The 19,277-nt window shown below is 54.9% G+C and overlaps 1 protein-coding gene across 1 annotated transcript in view; it reads right to left on the bottom strand.

The window, feature by feature from the left end:
• JPH3 (junctophilin 3) overlaps window positions 1-18,270 on the bottom strand; it is a 44,998-nt gene extending 26,728 nt beyond the window's left edge. Inside the window, exons 1-2 of the mRNA XM_086847873.1 lie at window positions 17,558-18,270; window positions 2,992-3,769 (exon numbers count right to left, since the gene is read on the bottom strand). Of these exons, the coding sequence (XP_086703999.1) occupies window positions 2,992-3,769; window positions 17,558-17,939 (1,160 nt within the window). The 5' untranslated portion in view covers window positions 17,940-18,270. The remainder of the gene's footprint in view (window positions 1-2,991; window positions 3,770-17,557) is intronic.
• Window positions 18,271-19,277: the final 1,007 nt, after the last annotated feature.

Below are 19,277 nucleotides of genomic sequence, written 5' to 3'. Positions count from 1 at the left end.
AGGGGCTGGGATGAGCTTCCTGGCCCACCTTTGTTGCCTGGATATTTTATTTTAGTGGATGATGACACACCAGTGCCTACAGAAAATTTGCCTGAGGTTTCAATTAGCACTAATGAGATGGGACTCGGGGTGTCCAGCTCATCCTTCATCCTTCCAGGGTGGCAGCAGAAAGAGTTCTGGCTCTTGGCTGATTTGAGAGGGAATGAAGATCTCCCAGAGCACTCAGAGAACCCTCCTTGTCTCCCTCCTTTTCATGGAATCACGGAAAGATTTGGGTTGGAAGGGACCTCAAAGTTCATCCAGCTCCATCCTTGCCCTGGGCAGGGACACCTTCCCTATGCCAGGCTGCTCCAAATTTTCTCCTGGCCTTGAACACTTCCAGGGATGGGCCAGCTGTTGTCAAGAGGAGTTCCTCATCCCTCATTCACATCCCTTCTTCCCCTTTCACCTCACCTGAACAACTCCGTCCAATCATGGATGATTTCCATGATTCCAATCAAGGGAATGATGCATTCTCCCATTTTAATTACAGCAAAGACAATTTAGGAGAATCTCCTCTCCACCCTAAAAGAGATGCCTTAAACGTGCAGGTATCACTGTGCTCTAGTCACACTCCAACAACTTTAGGAGAGCAATTTAGTTGTCTCCAGCACACTGTGCTTTTAGCCTACTTTCCTCAGGAAATGGGGCTCACTCCTGTGATTGTGCTGTTTATATATCTATATGCCATCACTCCCACACTAATAACTTTTGAACGTGTTGGCCAATTCCAACCAAATCTGACAGAGCGGCAGAGTTTTCAAAAATACTGAATTCCTACAAATTTAATGAAAGCCGTGGGTGGGCACATATTTATTTTATTTTTATTTTTCCCCCCACCAAGGGAAAGGCTGCAGAGTGAACTCAGGATGATCAGATAGAAAAGAATACACACACACACATGCACAGCCATGCCAGGTGCTGGGAAATCGGAGTTTATGTTGGCATTAGAGGGGGGGTATTCCACCCCTGAGTCCCAAAACCTCGGGAATCAGCACCAGGATTCTCCCCCAGGTCAGTTTGGTGGCGTTTTGGACGATGCAGTTTGGTGTGGGCACTGCAGGGGAGGGTTCTTTCATTAGGAAGCTTTAAAATTAATCGGACTAAGATTAATAAGAAAGCTTTTCCAGCTGGATCTCAGTATGTAAAACCTTGCTCTGCTCTGGTTTTGTAGGCTCAGGGACTCTGCCAAAACCCTCGCGAGGGGGGAGAGCCCGAGCTGAGGGATTGGAGGCTTCAGACAAAGCGGTTTAAGGTAAAAGAGCAGAGATTTACATGGGATATTGGGAAGGAATCCTTCCCTGGACCCACCTAATCCCATCCACCTCCAGCTCTCCATCCTCCACCCTCCCTGCTGCTCTCCAGCAGAGCCCTGGACCACCCAGTCAGTGCAGGGCAGGGGGGTGTTCACGCCTGGCATTCCTGACTTGAGTTTTTCCCCCTTTCTCCCATAATTAGAGGTGGAATATTAGATGCCAAGAGCTCTCTAAGCATCTCTTCCAATCCCACTCTCATGGTGTTCCAGGATCATCACCACCTGGGACAGAGGATGCTCAGGTCCTCAGGCCCAGCAGCCCATGGCAGACTGGAGCTCCACATTTCCAGGATCCATCCCACAGCACACCAGAGCTCCACACTTCCAGGATTCCAGCCTTTCGAGGCATTCCCATCCATCCCCAGATCACAGGGAAGGATCTGGTCTTCCCACTCCTCTGCAGTCTGTTCCTACCTGGCATTCTAGTGGGATTTTAAATTTTTTTTCCAGCCATCAGCTCAAAAACATCATCAAGCCCAAATGTGCTCCCGAAGCAGGCCTGGGAGGCTCATTCATATTGCAGATAAGCCCTTGGCAGACGTGCTGATAAAGATTTCGAGTGTGACTCTGCATACAAATATCCCAGACCCAGCAATTAATCCAGCACAGGAGGCTGAGGAGGTACCTGGGTTTTTCCCCTAACCCCAGCCTGTTTTCCCAGCCTGGCTGCTAAATATAGTTCTTGCTCAGAAAATGAAAAGGAATGACATGCTCTAATAAACCATCCCAAAATGTGATACAAAGAGCCCTGAATTCTCCAGAGGAGCTTTTCCTCCTCGCCTCTCTGCTAGTCTGGGAGCTTCCTGCAAGGCACAGAGCTCCAGGTGCCTGTTGGGAACCAGCTACAGGGCACTTGAGCTGGTCCAGCTTTGAGCAGGGACCTTATTGACACTTTAATTAAACATTGCTCGTTATCCCCTTCCCTCCTGCTGGTTTTCAGCCGGGTCAGATCCCAGCTCTGGATCTCTGAGCAGTTCCATGAGGGCTGCACAGGAAGAAGGGGCATTGTCAGGCACCCAGATCTGCTGTTTTCCAGCACAGCCTCAGCCAGGGCAAGCCCTCCCCAGGGCTGAAGCCACATATTGGGCAGGTTTTCCACTCAAAAACCCTTTTGGGAATGGAAATAACCGTGAATCCTCCCGGCACAGGCCAGCTCTGGGATAGTTCCTCTTGGCTATGAGTCAGGCAGAGGATGCAAGCAAACAGCACCTCAGGAGCTCTTCTGCTTATCCAAGAGGAGAGGGAAAAATGGGATAAAAAACCCAGTACCCCCTAAGTGACAGCTATCAGCCTGTGACAGCCACCAAGGTGCCACCACCCCTGCCCAGGCTGCCCTGCTCTGGTGACCCTGCGTGGCATCTCCGCCTTGCCTGGGGATGTTGTGCATCCTCAGTCCCCTGGGAATTACCAGAGGGACAACTGGGCTTGGATACACCCTGTTTTGAACAGCACCCCAAGGCTTGGGCAAGCCCAAGGCTGCTGTGAGGTCCACGTAGCACCAACCTGCAGGTGCCCACCACGAGTTGCTCTCCTCCAGCAGCAGCCCTACTACAACAAAAACCCTTATCCCATTTATCCCAAGTCCCCAGGGCGGGATCCCAGCTCAGACACATCAGGCTGGACAGGAACCCCCTTACCTGGATGCCGCGATCTCCGCTTTCTGCTTGGCGATGGTGGCCGCCCTCTCGGCCGCCTCCACGGCCCGATCCACCTTCTCCCGGATCTTGCTGGCGCGCAGCGGGATGAGGTTCTTCCTCTTGCCGCTGACCAGGATGTTCTGCTTGTACTTGCCCTCCTCCTTGGTGCCGTCGGGGAAGGTCATGCAGCCGTAGCCGTGGCGCTTGTTGTTGGCCCACTCGCCCTCGTACTTGAGCCCGTCCGAGCGCTGGCTCACGCCCGAGCCCGAGCGCTTGTCGTTCTTCCATTCGCCCACGTAGATCTCGGTGGTGGTGGCGTCGATGTCGTCTTCGATGACCGAGAGCTCGGCCTCGCCCTCGCCCAGGCTGATGGTGGAGTTGATGTCGCTGGCGGTGGAGCTGACCGTGCTCATGCCGGCCTCGCTCCGGAACGAGCTCTGCTTGCTCCGCTGGCTGGCCAAGGAGCTCTTGGACTCGGACTTGCGGAGCTTGAGCCCGCTCAGCAGCGAGCGCCGGAAGATGCCCTTCTTCTTGCTCTTGAGGATCTCGGCGTCGCTGTGGGCCATGAGGACGAAGCCGCCGCGGGACACGGCCGGGCTGCCGGCCACGGCGGGCGAGGCGTCGGGGTGCAGCGCCGTGCCGTTGGTGTGCTCGCTGCGCAGGGAGTTGATGGACGTCCTCAGGGGTGACCTGATGACCGCAGCCATGCCGTAGGGAACGCTCTGCCGGACGCCGTAACCCTGGCGCATCCCTCCGACCCACTGGCCCTGGTATGTCCCTGCAGAGAGGAGACAAAGGGAAATGGAGCGGAGTGGGTCATGGCATCAAACTCCTCTGGGAGCCCTTTGCAGCTCTGCAATCCTGGTCCTGTCTCCAGGACGAGGATTGCGACGTCAGGTTGTGGAGGGAAAATTGGTTGGGTTGCAGGCTCGCACTCCAGCTGCAGCAGGGGAATGTTAGAAACCAGCCAAGGCATCAAAGAGCTGCCCCTTGGACCAATCCCTAAAGTGAAGGGGAAGGGAGCATGGCCCTGGAATGGGGGAATGGTTATCCAGGAGCACACTCTGATCCCATCCACGCTGCTGGCAGTGATGGCATCTCACAGTGGATGGATAATGTAAAATACATTTATTTATACACACAGTGCCTTCATCCGGTGTGCTGGGGAAGGAAGCAGCTCCATAGAAATAAAGGCCTCACGGGGAGAGATCCATTTGGATATTCCCCTTGGAATTGTGCCCCTGTTGGAGCTCCTACATTTGCGTGGGCACTTCCTGGAGTTTCTTAACTGGTTGTTGGTGGCACGAAACACACACAGGACTGCACCACAGCACTGGGAATGGAGGGACAAGGAACCCACCCAGCCCGGGGGGCACAGCTGAACCTCAGCACCCTCCATGCACACCAAAATGTGGGGTGGGTGGTAATCTGCTCGGGGTTCCTAATCCCATCCCCTCCTGGAGCTCGGAGGTTGGCCCAATTCCAGGCCTTATCCCAGCTGGTTGAACTGCAGGGCTTGTTTTTATTCTTAGGTCGGCTTAATCTTCTCCAGCCCAGCTCGAGATGCAATGATCCACTGCCCGCCTAAGCCCTGCTGGGGCAGATCCAGAGCCTGAGGATGGCTCCTCGCCGGGCCCTGGAGCTGCTGGAATGCTGTGAGCAGTCCCAGCCCCGGGAAGTGAAAAGCTGGGATGGGCACAGGCAGCACTGGGACCTCCCTTTGTGCCAGCCCCGCTCCCACACGCCCGGGGAGTCTTAAAATAGCCCTGCTGAAATAGGGAACCCTGCGTGAATCGGGCCAGTCCTACCCCAGCACTCCCTGAGGAATTTCCCTGCCTGGCTCTGGGGCTCAGCAGTGGCTCTGGAGAAGGGATCTGGGCTGGAGCAGAGTCAGCTTCCTGAGAGTGTGAAACCAGCACCTGGCCACATTTTGGGCTGTATTTTGGGGTGCTTCAGCTTTCTTTGAGCTGCCAGCGCTTTGCACAAATCCTCCAGGATTTGGGCATCCTTCCCCATGTTCCAGTGGCATGACATTATTGGGGTGGAAGCTTTGTGCACCCCAAAAAACCAGCTGGGGTCCCAAGCTGGGGACCCCACAGAGCCTGTCCTGGAGAAGGGACGTGGAGAGGCAGGGGCAGGCAGGATTTACGGAGGGTTTATAGGATTAGCACCGGGATTAGGGCAGGCACTGGCAGGGCAGAGCGAGGAGGTGGTGGCAGGGAGAAGGATGGGGGACAACCTGTGAGATGCAGCTCAGGGGACACAGCAGACATGTCCTGTGGCGGGGGGTGTTGAGCAGTGAGTCTGCTTTGTCCCTTGTGGTGTCCCCATGAACGGGGAACAACCAGTGCCCTGCACCCACAGCTCTCCCCATGCCTGGGATGGCGGCTGTGGCAGGGGAGAGCCTGCCAAGGTGTCCCTGCATTCCCTGGTGACCTGGCAGCACCTCTCTTCCCTTTCTGGCTCCAGCCCAGAGTATCTCAGCAGGACAATGGAGCTACCGGGGGAGAAATTTCCCTCAGCACCCTGAGTTCCCCTGCCAAGGAGCCTCAGGGTGTCCTCACACCGTGTTCCTGCTCTCCTAGAGATGGATTCAATGGGTTTCAGGGAAAGATGCCAGTGTGGGTGAGGGGACAGGGGGAACAGATCCCACCCTGCCCCAGTCCCCATCTCCCTTTCCCTTGGCTGAATCCCTTGACTCCAGCCCTGATCCCACACAGGTCCCTCAGCCTCCTCATCTCCTGGCAAACATACAGATGAAAAAACTCCCTGGATTGAGCTGGAGCAGCATGAAGGATCACAGCCCTGTGCTGAAAACCCGAGGCACTGGCAGGGAGCAGAACAAAGTGCTGCAGGCTGGAGCGTGACATCGTGGTCAAATTGGTCCCAGCAGGTCCCAGCTGCAGCCTGTGCATGTCCCCAGCCAGGCTGAGGTGCCCGGGATGCTGCCATCCCTGCCTGGCCTCCAAACCTGCTCCTGGAGTAGCACAGCTGCCAGGAGCGGGCTCGGCAGCTCCTCAGCAAGGTGGATTTTCCAGCCCTTCCATCCTGCTTGTCCCCTCCCAGCACCGTGGAGCATCTCCCAACCCCCAGCTCTGCTTTCATGGGTGTCGTTGCTTCCCTGCAGGAGGCGGCAGCCTGGATTATCCCTAGGGATTGCCTCAGAGGCCACACTCGTGTCCCCGACAGCCACCAAGACATCTGGGCAGCTTCACGGCCACCAGCAGATCAAAGAGCTTCCTGTCAGGGAGCTCAGTCCTTCCTCAGCCAGCAGCGCTCCTTCCTTCCCCTGACTTCATTATGGTTTAAAGCCCTCCATATCCCAGGATTTGGCCATGGATAGCAGAAGCTTCGGAGCCATCTGATCTGCATTGCTAAGCACTGCCACCTCCTCCCCGAGCCCCGCTCAGCTTAACCTCTGGCCCAACATTTGCAGATATGTGCACAAAGCTTGATCTCACAAGGAGCCCGGAGACTCCTTCTCCCTGCAGAGGAAACAGGATTTCACGATATTCCCCTTCACGGGATGGACCGGCTGCAGCCGCTCCGGAGCTCAGGAGGTGGAAGGGGAATGTGGAGCAGGATGGGGATGGCAAGATGGGGCTGGGAGTGGTGGAATGAGCACTTCTGATGGAACAGAATAATCTGCTGGGGTGCTGGATGGAGAATTCCAAGGATATGGGTTCTGAGCACCTCACAGGGTCAGGACACAGGAGGGGAATGTGCTTCCCTCAGGATGGGAAGCAGGGAGCAATCCAAGGCCATCTTTGGACAAACCAATTGTATTGCCAAAGCCTCCGTGATGGAAGAGAATCCCTGGGGAGGAAAATGTCCCATCCTCTTCCTATGGATGCCTCCAAGATGCCACAAACACCCCTCCCACACCTGTGTGGCCCTTTTGAATGGGACAAAAAGGACAAAGAGAGAGAAGAAAGTCTTGGACACGGAAAATCAAGATAAAGGTGATGCCATGAAGGATGAGGACGTGGCCACGTCCATGCCAAGCAGAGTTAAGGAGAGGCCACAACCTGGAACTAGGAGAAAACAACTGGAGTCATCCCAAAAGATGGTTGGAGAGAATACCCCTATTTCAGAAATGACTGTTGAAGTGTAGGAAAGGGAATGGGATCATGGGAAAGACAGGGATCGATGGAAGCACAGAGAGAAAAAAAATGGGCAGAGCTGTTGGACACATTCACTGGTGCTCCTAATCCTGAATTTGGTATTTTTTTTGCTTATCTCCCTTGGAGCAGGGCTGATTTGTTTCCAGAACTCCTGCAGGAATTGCCATTGCTCTGAGGAGAGTGCAGAGCCCCATCCTTGGCTGGAGGGAGCTGAGCTGGGAGCAGAGAGCGGGAAGTCCCTGGACTGGGAAACATCATTCCTGATTCTCCAGCAGTGACAGGGAGCAGCGCTTCCTCAGCATTTGGCTAAAATCCATCCTGGGAGGAGAGCTGAGAGTCTGCAGGGCAGCTCCTGGTGGCCCCATAACGCCAAAATCTCCAAAATCAGGGCTGGCCCCCGGTTTGCACCTTGCAGCAAAGGTGAGGGTGAGCAGGACATGTTCACCTCTATATTCCCTCCTGGAAACAGGGATTAAGGCAGCAGCATTCCCACAGTTCAGCTGGGTTTGGGAAATCTAATCCAGCTCCTGTTTGCAAAGCTCTGCATGAGGATCGGAGGCATTGCAGGAAGAGCGACGTCTTTCTGTGCATTTCCGTTCCTTTGCCAATGAGATTTTGGGGATTTTGCTGGGGATGGGAGGAGCAATCTCCAGCTCTGGCTCATCCCTCTGGGATCCAGGCACCGTGGGCATCCAGGACTGCTCCCTCTGATTGACAAGGTCTTTCTTCTCCATGGCTGGGAAGGGGCAACCAAGTCATGGCTTGCTGTCCCCAGCTAAGGAATTTCCTGGACCTGGAGTCCTTTCCTGCTTATGGAGAGATGGTGAAACCCCACAGTGATGCCCAGGGAAATCCAGCTTTAGGACAAACAAACATCCCAAGGAGGTCCCAGGAATAGCTGGAGTTTGAACAGGAGGAAGCCCAAAGGGAGGATGTTGGGCTGCTCAGGTACATGGGGCTTCCTCTGGCTTAAGGTGGGAACATGCACTTGGATATAAAGCTGGTCCATGATGTTGAAAGGAGATAAAAATAAGGATTTTTAGGGTTGGAATGACTGCATTTTCTTTCACCCCTCTGTCCATACCCAAGATTTGGCATTCTGTAGTCGCTGAGCCCTCTGGCCCCACTCCAGGAACACCATTAAGGAGAAGCTTTACGGGTGCTCCCAAACCCACAGGGCTGGTTCCGTGTCCTGCAGGATGAATCCTTTGGCAAACACATGGATAAAGCCCATGGGAGGTTTGCACAGACCTGCCCTCTTCCAGTACCTCATACAGAGACATCCAAGCAGGAGTTTGGGATGGTGTAGAGCACTTTGAGGGAGCACACACGTGTCATTATCACAGCCTGACCTCAGAAAAAGAGAGATGTTTGGAAAAAAAATCCTTCTCCATCCCTAACACTGAGTTAAAAACCCAAGCACACACAGCTGGATCAATATTCCCAGGCTGGATAAAATAATAAGCAACAGGGATGCAGCTTCCCAGGTTTGCCTGGAAAATGGGAGCAGCAGGCTGCAGAGGGCAGGAGCTCTGTGCCATCCTCCTGCTCCAGTGACTGTGCTGGGCACCAGCAGCATTCCCAAGCTCCCAGCTCTCCTTCCCCACTCAGCAAAATCCCAGGAAGGAGGGGGAAGTGGTCCGAAGTGCCCCTCCACTTTTCCAAGCCAAAGTAATTAGGTTTTACAAATTACTGATTTATCTCGCCATGGATCCTTCCTGGCGTGCTCAGCCCCCCTCTTATCTCTGGCCTCTGCAGCATATTAATTAAAGATGTCCGATGGCAATAATTAGGCCGGGCTCTTGAGTTCCGACCGGAGGAGGGAGTTTTACAGATATCCTTTTCCAGCTGCTCGATATCACAGATCCCAGGAGGATTCACACACAAATCATCTCAGGAACACCCATCCCAAAGGGAAGAAATCTGGGAGAGAGGACTGAGGGTGCTCATCCAGCCTCAGTTCTGATGGTGTGGCAATGGGGATGTCCTCGCTGGCCATCCCAGAGAATCACTGGGGAAAATGTATCCCCAAATGTCCTGCCTGACTCTATGGGGCCTCCTGAGCACAGGACAGGATCACAGAACTCCAGAATGGTTTGGGTGGGAAGGAACCTTAAAGTTCACATTGTTCCCACCCCCTGCCATGGGCAGGGACACCTTCCATCATCCCAGGTTGCTCCAAGCCACATCCAACCTGGCCTTGGACACTTCCAGGGATCCAGGGGCAGCCCCAGCTGCTCTGGGCACCTGTGCCAGGGCCTGCCCACCCTCACAGGGAACAATTCCTTCCCAATATCCCAACTGCCCCTGCCCTCTGGCAGTGGGGATCCATTCCCTCTTGTCCTATCACTCCACACCTTGTCCCCTGTCCCTCTCCAGCTCTCCTGGAGCCCCTTCAGGCCCTGGAAGGAGCTCTGAGCTCTCCCTGGATCCTTCTCTTCTCCAGGTGAACACCCCCAGCTCTCCCATCCTGGCTCCAGAGGGGCTCCACCCTTGGACAAACTCTGTGCCCTCCTCTGGAATTGCTCCAGCAGCTCCACATCCTTCTCACACTGGGAAGCCCCAGAGCTGGAAAAGCTCTGCAGGTGGGGTTTCAGAGGGGGAAAATCCCCTCCCTCAACCCCTGGTCACTGCATGGACGTGGGGACACATTTTCTGCCAGTTCACCCCTCCTGCACTGTCCCTCCTGGCAGCTGCGTGACTTCCATGCCCTGCCCCGTGCCCAGCTGCTGCTCTCATCCCCCAAACCCTCCCCTAAATCCCACAGAGGCATGGCATGGATGGCTGGGAGATGCCACCTGCATTTCCCACCGTGGAACATGGGGATCAGCCACGCTGCCTGTGTCCAGCACCAGACAGATCCGGAATCCACGGCAAATGATCCCCCCTCCAGCCCTGCCAAGGTTTTCCATCACCAAGCCACGCTAAAAACACAGTCAGATGCTTCTGCTGTGGCTGCTAATTTGCCAAAAATATGCTCTGGTAACTGCTTACACAGGGGAAGGAATAAAGTATGGATTTTTGAGTATGCAAATCGAATCTGCAGGCACGAACACGTGATGGGTGTTAGTCATAGTGCTAATGCTGGGTGCATCCAGACATGGTGGGCACAGCCAGGGCTGGGCAGCCAGGGAGGCATGGAGGGAAGGAGGAGAGGATGAGGAGGATGAGAGCTGTCAGAGGCTGCTGAGCTCCTGTCTGGGTGCAGAATTAAATCTGGTTTGGGGGGGGTCAATAAATAATAAAGAATTACAGCTGGTGTCAGCATGGTCAGCTTGTACTTCTGAAAGCAGAGAGCCTCCATCTGAAGGAATCAAGCAGTGGAGGTGCTGGGTTTGGATCAGGTTTGGAAAGGGAAGGGATGGGAGCAGGGATGGGTTTGGAACAGTCAGAACCTCTGCAGGAGCCGGGGGCTGCAGGGAGGAGATTTCTACAGCCTCACGCCTCAGCCAGGGAATCTGCATCCTCCTCCTCCTCCTCCTCCTCCTCCGGATGCAAATAACAACAAAAGTATTTCTGGCTGAAATACCACGGAACAGGGATTGCTGAGCCATTCTCCTTGGGGAAAATCACCAGGAAATCACAGGTGGCAAGAATGTTCCTCTGGGGGATAGGAGCCCCATCCCAAACATGGGATTTATGTCTTCATTGCCTGTCCCAAGGATGCTCTGCCAGCAGCAGGATGAAGGCCGCTCCTCACTGGGAAACATTACAGAAAGATCTCGTATGGAATTAATGTTTTCCAAGGCATTTCAGCGATTTGCTTCAAGGGGACAAACTCTGTTCTTCAGGAAGGACCAAGCCTGTCCTGAGCATCCCTTCCCTCTTATTGCTTCTGCATCTCCTGCTTCCCCAAACCTGTTGGGAAGTGCCTTTTCCAACCTGAATTCAAGGAAAAGCGTCAAAAAACCACAATAAAGACAATTAAATCTTGGCTTCACTGGTTCTGCTGGGGCTCATGGTGCCTCTCAGGCCAGTTGTGATTCCTCTGAAAGCTCCAGGTCCTGCAGTCAGGGGAAATACAACTTTTGAAAGGAAACAACCAGAGAAGGACATTTCTTGTTGTCTGTCCTGAGAGTGGAAGGGCTGGGCTTGTTAAACACAGGGAAAGTCAAAGAAGCATCATCCCCTGGTGAAATGGGGCCAGAGTTTTCCCAGGGCAGCTGAATCCCTGCGGATTCAGCCACTGGCTGGGGTCAAAAGCAGGATGAGGTTTTATCTCCAGGGATGCAAACCCCTTTAGGATATTGCTCAGCACCTTTATTAAGGCCAACGTGCTCCTCTCACAAAGCAGAGTGAAATTGGGCTAATGCTGATTCCCTTAATCCCTCCGTGCTCTAATCCTGCCACAAACTCCGGGATCTCTCCCATTCCTTGGGGGAGATCCGGCAGCGAGGGCTGGTTCCCAACCTCTCCCAAAGTGAGGGCAGTGCTGGGTTTTGGGGGCTGTGTCCCCCCAGAGGTGTGGGAGGTGCTCAGATGGGTGGGATGAGGCAAGAACAGGGTTTATTTATTCCCTGTGAAATAAATCATGGAATCACAGAGCGGTTTGGGTTGGAAGGGACCTTAAAGCTCATCTCATCCCATCCCTGCCATGGGCAGGGACGCCTTCCATGACCTCAGATTGCTCCAACCCCCTCCAGCCTGGCCTTGGACACTTCCAGACCCTTTATTCATTCCAGGGAAACACCTTGCAGACCCCAAGTGGCGCCCTGAGCAGGAAATAATACCTTTGTAGTGATAATCTTCTTGTGGAAATCAGCAAAATGAGGGGCCTTGCTCTGGCTGTTCACTCATTCATGAAAATTCATGATGCTCTGCTGTGTGCTGAGAGCGAGTGGAACCTCTTCAGGGAATAATGTTGGGAAAGCAGTGGCTGTTCTTAGGGAATGCTCATGCATCCATTGCAATTTTAAAGGATTTTTGATCCAAAGGCCAGAATCTGTCTTTGAAAAGCCAATATCAAGTCCCAAAATATAAACATTTGCCTTTCAGGTTTTGTTTTCTGCAAGCTCCCAGGTTTTGGTTTATTTTTGTTAAAAATTACTTTAATTGTGATTTAAACAGCTGAATCCAGGGGCAAATCACCATCAAGACTCTCCTGTTACTACTACAAACTCCTGCAAAACAATCCTTTCTCGCTCAGGAGCTCAATCAATGCCAAAACCAGACCCAAAGAGACAAAAAATCTCACAAGGCAGATGCTAAACCCGTGTTCTCCCCTCCAAGACCATCCCCAAGCTCACCCTGCCCAGCTCCTCCATCTCCAAGTCATGCCTACATTAATACAGCTCATTCATCTACGTCAGCGTTACCTGACTCAAAGCATTCAAAATTCATCAGGTTCATTTTAAAATCGAGGCATTTTTAAACAGAAGGCATTTTTAGCTCTTGTCTGCTGCTTCCCAAGCCTGGAAGAATGACTTTTCTGCAATAGCCTGGGTGGAAACCTTGCTTCCAAACTGAAGCTGAAAATCTTGCAAAATCACATGATTCCACAAGCTGGAGCTTCTAAAGGAAAAAAAAAAAAATAAAAATGTTCAGCTCCAGGAGCAGATGTCACCCAACCACGAGGAGCCCCATGGGATATCAAATCACATGCAAATATCCTGAGATTTGCATTCAAAGCCATGAGAAATGACATGGTGAAATGACATTAACACTGTGCTTCAGGGCTGAAGTCACCCTCTGTGGTGGGTCAGGGTGAGGGGCTTGATGGGCTCCCCAAGGCTGGGCTCCTGCACAATTCCCTGGAGAATCACAGCCTGGATAAAAGACTTGGGAAGATGGAGTGAGGGTCTGAGGCCTGTCTGGCAGTTCCTGTCTCATGTTCTTTTTTCCGAGGTCAAAATCCTTCTTCCTCTGTCCTGAGCTGTACCTGAAACTAAGCAGCATGTTCCAGTGAGAGAAGTAATTACCATGAGTTCATAGCATTTATTTTTAATGAGGCTGGTCAGAACCTTCATTTAGTATTTTGATTCATTTTTCTGTGCTCGGCAGCTCCTGACATCTCCGGTTTTGCTCTCCTAGAACCACTGCAAGCAGCTTCTAGACCCAATCCAGACAGTTAGATGCCCCATCACCAAAACCTTGACTTTTAAAATTAATTTTCAGGTTCTGGGGGGTTGTCAGGACCAGCTCTGGGTGCTGCAGGAACGGGCGGATCGAGGATTTGTGTTTGCTTGTTTCCGCCCACTGTTTAAAGAGCATCAACAATTCCTTCCCGGCAGCAAAACAAGGGAAGAGCTGGTACTTTTAAGGTAATTCTGACATCCGTGCTATGAATAGATCCTGATGGAAATTTGCCCTCGCTCGTCGTTTCCCCGTGCAGGAACTCGGGGAAGGCCGGGGTGGGGAGAGGCACCAGGCCGCTGCCACTGTGGCACTGTGGAATCTGGGAATGCTTTGGGTCAGAAGAGACCTTAAAGATGTCTCGTTCCAACCCTCCTGGCTGGTGGTGGCTCATCCCAAACCACGGCTCTGCTCAGGTGTGGGGATGCAGCCTCTTCCCAGCCGGGCAGGTCCCACACGGCCTTCCCGCTCCATCCCCACCTTGATGCCGGCTTTTGGGAAATATTCCATGTTTTTCCTCTCCCCAACCACTCCCAAGCCATTTGGTCGGTAGCTCCTGGTGCACCTGCTAAGAGAGGTGTCACCAGTGCCACTGCAGGGCTGGGAAAGTGGGACACGGAGCAGGACAGGCTGGCAGGGCCCCACCCCAGCAGCTCCCAGCGCTCCGCTTCCCTCTCCCCATGGCAGGAACATTTCCCAGCCCGGGCCAAGAAAACCCACTTGCCTACTCAGCCAGTGCTAACAATGCAAACACTAATTATATTTCCCTCACCTATCAAAGGATGATTCATTTTAGGTGAGTGGGCACGGAGATTACACAAGATGAGCACCACCATGCGACCGCCCGGCCCTTTCGGGGTAGCCCTCCCGAGAAACAAGGATTTCGGGAGCAGGGGACATTCAGGATGGGGAGAGGACTGGCTACAGTGTGAACCTGGTTCACAGCAGACACCTCCAGCCTGTCCCATTCCCTCAGGGGTGCTGGGCTGGTCTCATCCCAGAGCCCTTGTCTGGTTTAGGATCCCGGTTGTTCAGCTGGGAAGAGGTGGAAGGAGGAGGGAAAAAGCATTGCTAGGGATGGAAAGGGCAAAAACAGACTGGGGGCTTCCTTCAGCCACCCCATCTCATCCACCCCCACAGCCATGGTTTCAGCAGCTCAACCCAAACCCAACGCAGAGGATTCCCATGGGAAGTCTGGAGCTACAACTCCAGCTGTCCCCAGGGTGAAATCACTGAGCATCCCCAAAGTACCCGAGACAGGAAGCGGCTGTGATGTCTCCTGATCTCCAGACTTGACCAGAAGAGGGTCTCCAGCCCTCTGCCCCAGGACCCCCCAGCTCCACTGCCATGCAGGTGGATGCAGCCCCTTTCACCCGAAGCAAGGGAGCAATTCCTGCTCCCACTCTGGAGCTGGGCTGAATCAGACAAGTGCTTCAACTCCAGCACCCGACTGAAGCAATCCTCGGGAGCCTGGTTTATGTAATATCAGGGTGCTCTGGAAGGGGGGCAGGGGTTTTTTTGGCAGGAAGATGAGGATCTATCAGCAGTGCTGGGGATGTCTGAGGGAGTGAGGCCACGGGGATGAGGGGACAGCACAAAGGCCGCGTGTCAGCCGTGGCAGGGCCGCTCGCAACGCGTGGGCTCCTGGGAGAACAGCACGGCTCCCTCGGCTGATCTGGGCTCTGCGTTGATGGACACGAATCCCCCGGGCTGGGGGAGCAGGATTTGCTCTCCTTGGGGGTCAGGGAGCGTGTGGGAAGGGCGTGGGGGGCTGGTCGGCGTGGGGGGACAGGCGTGGGGTGCGCGGCGTGTGCGGCGTGGGAGGTGTGAGCTCGGCAAGCTGCGCGTGGGGGCAGCGCTGCCTGCGCCGGCTGCGGGGCTGGCAGGAGCCCCCCTGCCACCATGTGCCACCCCTGCCACCCAACAGTCCAGAGGTGACACCAACATCCCTCCCAACACAGCCCTGGGCAGGGGGAGCCATGCCCTTCCCCGCTCTTGTGCAGGGGAATGGGAAAACCAGAGCGAATCCGTGGAGACTGGGGCTCCCCGAGCCTCGCTGCGCATTTAGGGCCCCATCCCCAAACCAGGGCTGGGGAGCTAAAAAAAATGATGTGCAAGGGATGAATATTTATCTGTGGGTGGCAAGTGACAGATGCTGGGGCGAGGATTCTTGGATACTTCAGTTTGCTGGAGGTAATAACTGGAATAGATTAATGAGAAACATCCTTCCCAACAGTTGCCTCCCCGGTGCCACACAGCGGCCTCTGGGACCCAGACACACAAAGTTCAGCAAGGCTTGGTGTCCAAAAGGCTGGAGATGCCCAGCTTTGGTGGTTTCCACCCAGAATGGAGCCAGGCAACTGGGAAAGGGATGTGGCCTCTGGGTGCTGGGAGCTGAGTTGGTGGAAGTGGCCTTGGAGGTGGTTCTGGCCCAGCTGAGGTGGGGGAAGCCGGTGTGGAGGAGCATCCACAGTTACCAGCACTCTGCATTTCCCCAGCACGGCATTCCTTCCTCCCTGGAAGGTTTGCAGAGTCCCAGGGGGGACCATTTTACCACAGACCCTGCCCTTTCCCAGCACTGCTCCTCTTCCCTCCTCCCGAAATCAAACACACCACATCGCTTTTGGGTCCCTGAACACCGGGAAGCCGGGCTGGCCTGACAAGATGGAAGGAAAAGCTCTTCGCTTCTGGTAGCTTCTCAGAAAACGCTGAAACTGCTGCTAAGGCATCCCAGTGTGGGTCTGCTACCCAGGTTTCCCTAAAAAACGCCGCGCTGCAGAGGATGGGGAGCGCGCCGGGGCGGGGGCACGTGCGTGGCTGGGGACAGGGCCAGCCCTGCAACACCCAGCCCTCAGAGACCTGTAGTTAGTCCAGACTTGTGTCTGTCCTCCCTCAAACCTCCCAGGCAGGGGCTGGGTGGCAGGAGGAGACAGCACCCACGTTGGGAGCAAGCAGAAACCTCCCCCCCCAGCCCCTCCTGACCGCCTTGGACGTGGGAGACAGCGACGATTCCCTGCCCAAGCTTTATTCTCGACTGAAGGACTGCTGGGATATATCCATGGCTTCCAAACACACACCCGGCACACCCCAGCTCAGTCCCCAGCATCCTTCCAGGAAGCTGAAACAAAAGGTTGCAGCTCTCTTTTTCTCTGGGAGAAAACCACTGGCACGAAATTATCATTAAAAATCCCGAGGTGGTTCCACCTCTCCCTGCGAGAGCGCAGAAAAAAGCAGCTGCAGGTGAGGTTTAACCTCCCCTCCCTGTGCAACCACAAAGCAGCAAACTGGCTTTTCCACAGCAAGGTCTTGCAGCACCTTTTGGGAAGGCTGCGATGGAGCTCCCCAACGCTGCAATTTCCTCACCGGAGCCGTATGGAAAACCGTAACGTCCTAAAAATAACCCGTGAGCCTGCTTTAGGAGGCCACGATTCCCAGGAAAACAAGGGGCCAGCGGAGCTCAGTGCCCCCGGCTGCCGGCAGGTAGGCCTGCCTCGGATTATGGTGGCAATTCCGATTGTGGAAGTAGCCACAACCCAGGAGAGAGGATGATACAGCCACTTACAGCACGGCACCAGCTGTTTCTCCCGGTTCAGCCCTAAAGCTTGTTAGCCCAGTAATTTTTTTGGGTTTGATCGCTCCAATTGGGTTTTCTTGTTTTTCCTCTAATCCCAGTTTCCCCTCAGCATCTCGTTAAGCCGTGTTGACGGCAGAGAAGAGCTCTGGTGATCCCTCTGAGCCCCTACGCTAAGCATTAAGCCGTAAACTAGGAATGTAAGACTCTTGTCTGAATTAAAGTCTTTTCCCCGGCATTATTGAGCGTGGGGCTGCCTTTGGAGGGGCTGGAGGAGGTGCAGAGCCCCCCGCCCCTGGCTGCAAGCTCTGGCAGCAGCAGAGCTGCCCCATCCTCCCCGGATCCCCCCACACACACACTCGCCTCCCTCCTGCCCCGCGTCGTTCCCATGCAAATCCTACAGGTTCCAGTGGCGCAGTCACAACTGCCAATCCCATGTGCAACTTGGGTTGTGTCCCCAAGGCCTGGCCCACCCCGTGCTCCGACCTCTCTGGGCCGGAGCTGGGCGTCCCCCCACCAGCACAGCCCCTCGCACATCCCAAAAACCGGCTTGAGGAGAGGAAGGAGGGAGGACCCAGCGCGCAGAGACCCCACGGAACGTATGGGGCTACCTGTGGCAAAGAGCTGGGCTGGTGCCACGCTGGGCTGGCTCCTTCCCTCCTGCAGGGTGGGAGCATCCCTTGATCCAAGCCAGCAGGTTGCAAACTCCCAGACTCCAACCCAAACCCTGCTGGGAGCTTCTCCCCACCACCCTCCACCCCACCTGCCCCAGCCAGGAAGGGACGAATGCATCACCTACCTCCATCCGAGTAGGTCTCTGTCCCGTAGCCATCCTGTAATCCATTGCTCCAGGTGCCTTCGTACTTGGCCCCGTTTCCAGTGCATTCCCGGACCCCGTACCGTCCCTTAAATCCATGGGTCCACTCTCCTTTGTACACCCACTTCCCTTTGCTCTCCATGCCAATGCCATGGCGCTTGCCCTGCGCCCAGGTGCCCTGGTAAGTGTTGCCACTGGGCCAAGTGTAGACCCCCAGCACCTCAAAGCCGTGACTCCAGGAGCCCGAATATTCACCTTGACCCTTCGGGCCGGTACAGATTCCATGGCCATGAGCCTTTCCGTCCTCCCAGCCTCCACAGTACGACCCTCCATCGTCAAAATTAAACCTTCCCCCACTGGACATGCATGTAATTCGGTTTGCAAATCTCCCAAAAGGTGAAAAAAAAAAAAAAAATACCAAAAGAAAAGAAAAGTAAAAAAAAAAAAAAAAAAAAAAAAAAGAATAGGGAGAAATGCAGGAAATAAAATGCGAACGATGACTTGGGGAAAAAGAAATAAATAAAAATAAAAATAATTAAATCAAATTGAACTCAATTGAAATTATGCACCAGATCCAGGAAGCTGCTTAAGCCAGTTTCTTGTGATTATTCATTCTCTGGGAGTATGTTGAGGATCAGTTCTCTCTTCCCCTGCTGTGGAAACAGGATCATTAAAAAAAAAAAAAAAAAAAAAAATAGCAGCAAGAACAGCAGCAGCTATTGGGTTTTGGTGCAAACGACTCCACCTAAAAACCATCCAAGGCAGGGAACGGGGGTGGGGGAAAAGGAGGAAAAAAAAAAAAAAAAAAAAAAAAGAGAAAAAAAAAAAAAAAAAAAAGAGGCCAAATGCCAAGAGAAAGAAAGAAAAAAAAAATTAAAAAAAAAAAAAAAAAAGGGAAAAAGCGAGCGCTGGGCAGCCCCGGGGGGAAGGATGCTCAGAGCCCCCGCGGAGCCCCCCGCCGCCGGCCGGGCTGGCTGGGGCGCAGGGCCGGGGGCAGCGGCGGGCGCGGCGGCATCGCGGGGCTCGGCAGCAGCAGCGGCAGCAGCAGCAATGCGGTGCCTCCTCCGCCGCCCTCCCGCACGGCTCCCGGCCGCTCCCGCACCGCGCACGCCCCGCGCCCCGCGCCCCCTCCCGCCGCCTCCCCCGCGCCGCTCCCGCCGCAAACCTCAGTGCCGGGGGGCCGCGCTGGCCGCGCCCGGCCGAGCCCGCATCCCGGCCCGAGGATGCTCACACGAGCCGGCCCCGGGGGCTGCGGGCCGCTCGGGGGGCCTGGGCTCGCCCCTCCGCCTCCCCCCCCCCCCAAGCCGCCTTTGCTCGCCGGCTCCCTGCGGGGATAAATCCCGCTCGTTAATGAGCAGGATCCTGGGCTTTCTGCTCTCTGCCTCGGCTCCCGGCGCCGGGCTCAGGGTGGATTTAAAGAGACAGGAACTGCGTCGCCTTCGCCTCGCAGCCCCAGCAGGGCCGCAGCCCCCCGCAGCCTCCCGGGATGCTCCCGTGTTTTTATTTATCCCTCCGGCTCTCCCCCGCCCCGCCGCCGCTCGCCCACGGCTCCCGCGGGGCGGAGAGGGGCCGGCATCCCCCGCCGGAGCCGGGGGTCCCCGGGGCAGCCGGGTGGGAGGAACCGGGAACGGGCCAAGCGCCTCGTTCCGCGCCGCCAGCGCCGAGTCTCCGGGCAGACTCTCGGGTCCGGCACACCGCAACT

This window comes from Cyanistes caeruleus, chromosome 12 (genome assembly GCF_971803275.1).
Source record: "Cyanistes caeruleus chromosome 12, bCyaCae1.hap1.1, whole genome shotgun sequence".
NCBI classification, from domain to species: domain Eukaryota; kingdom Metazoa; phylum Chordata; class Aves; order Passeriformes; family Paridae; genus Cyanistes; species Cyanistes caeruleus.
This window is presented reverse-complemented; position numbering and strand designations above follow the sequence as displayed.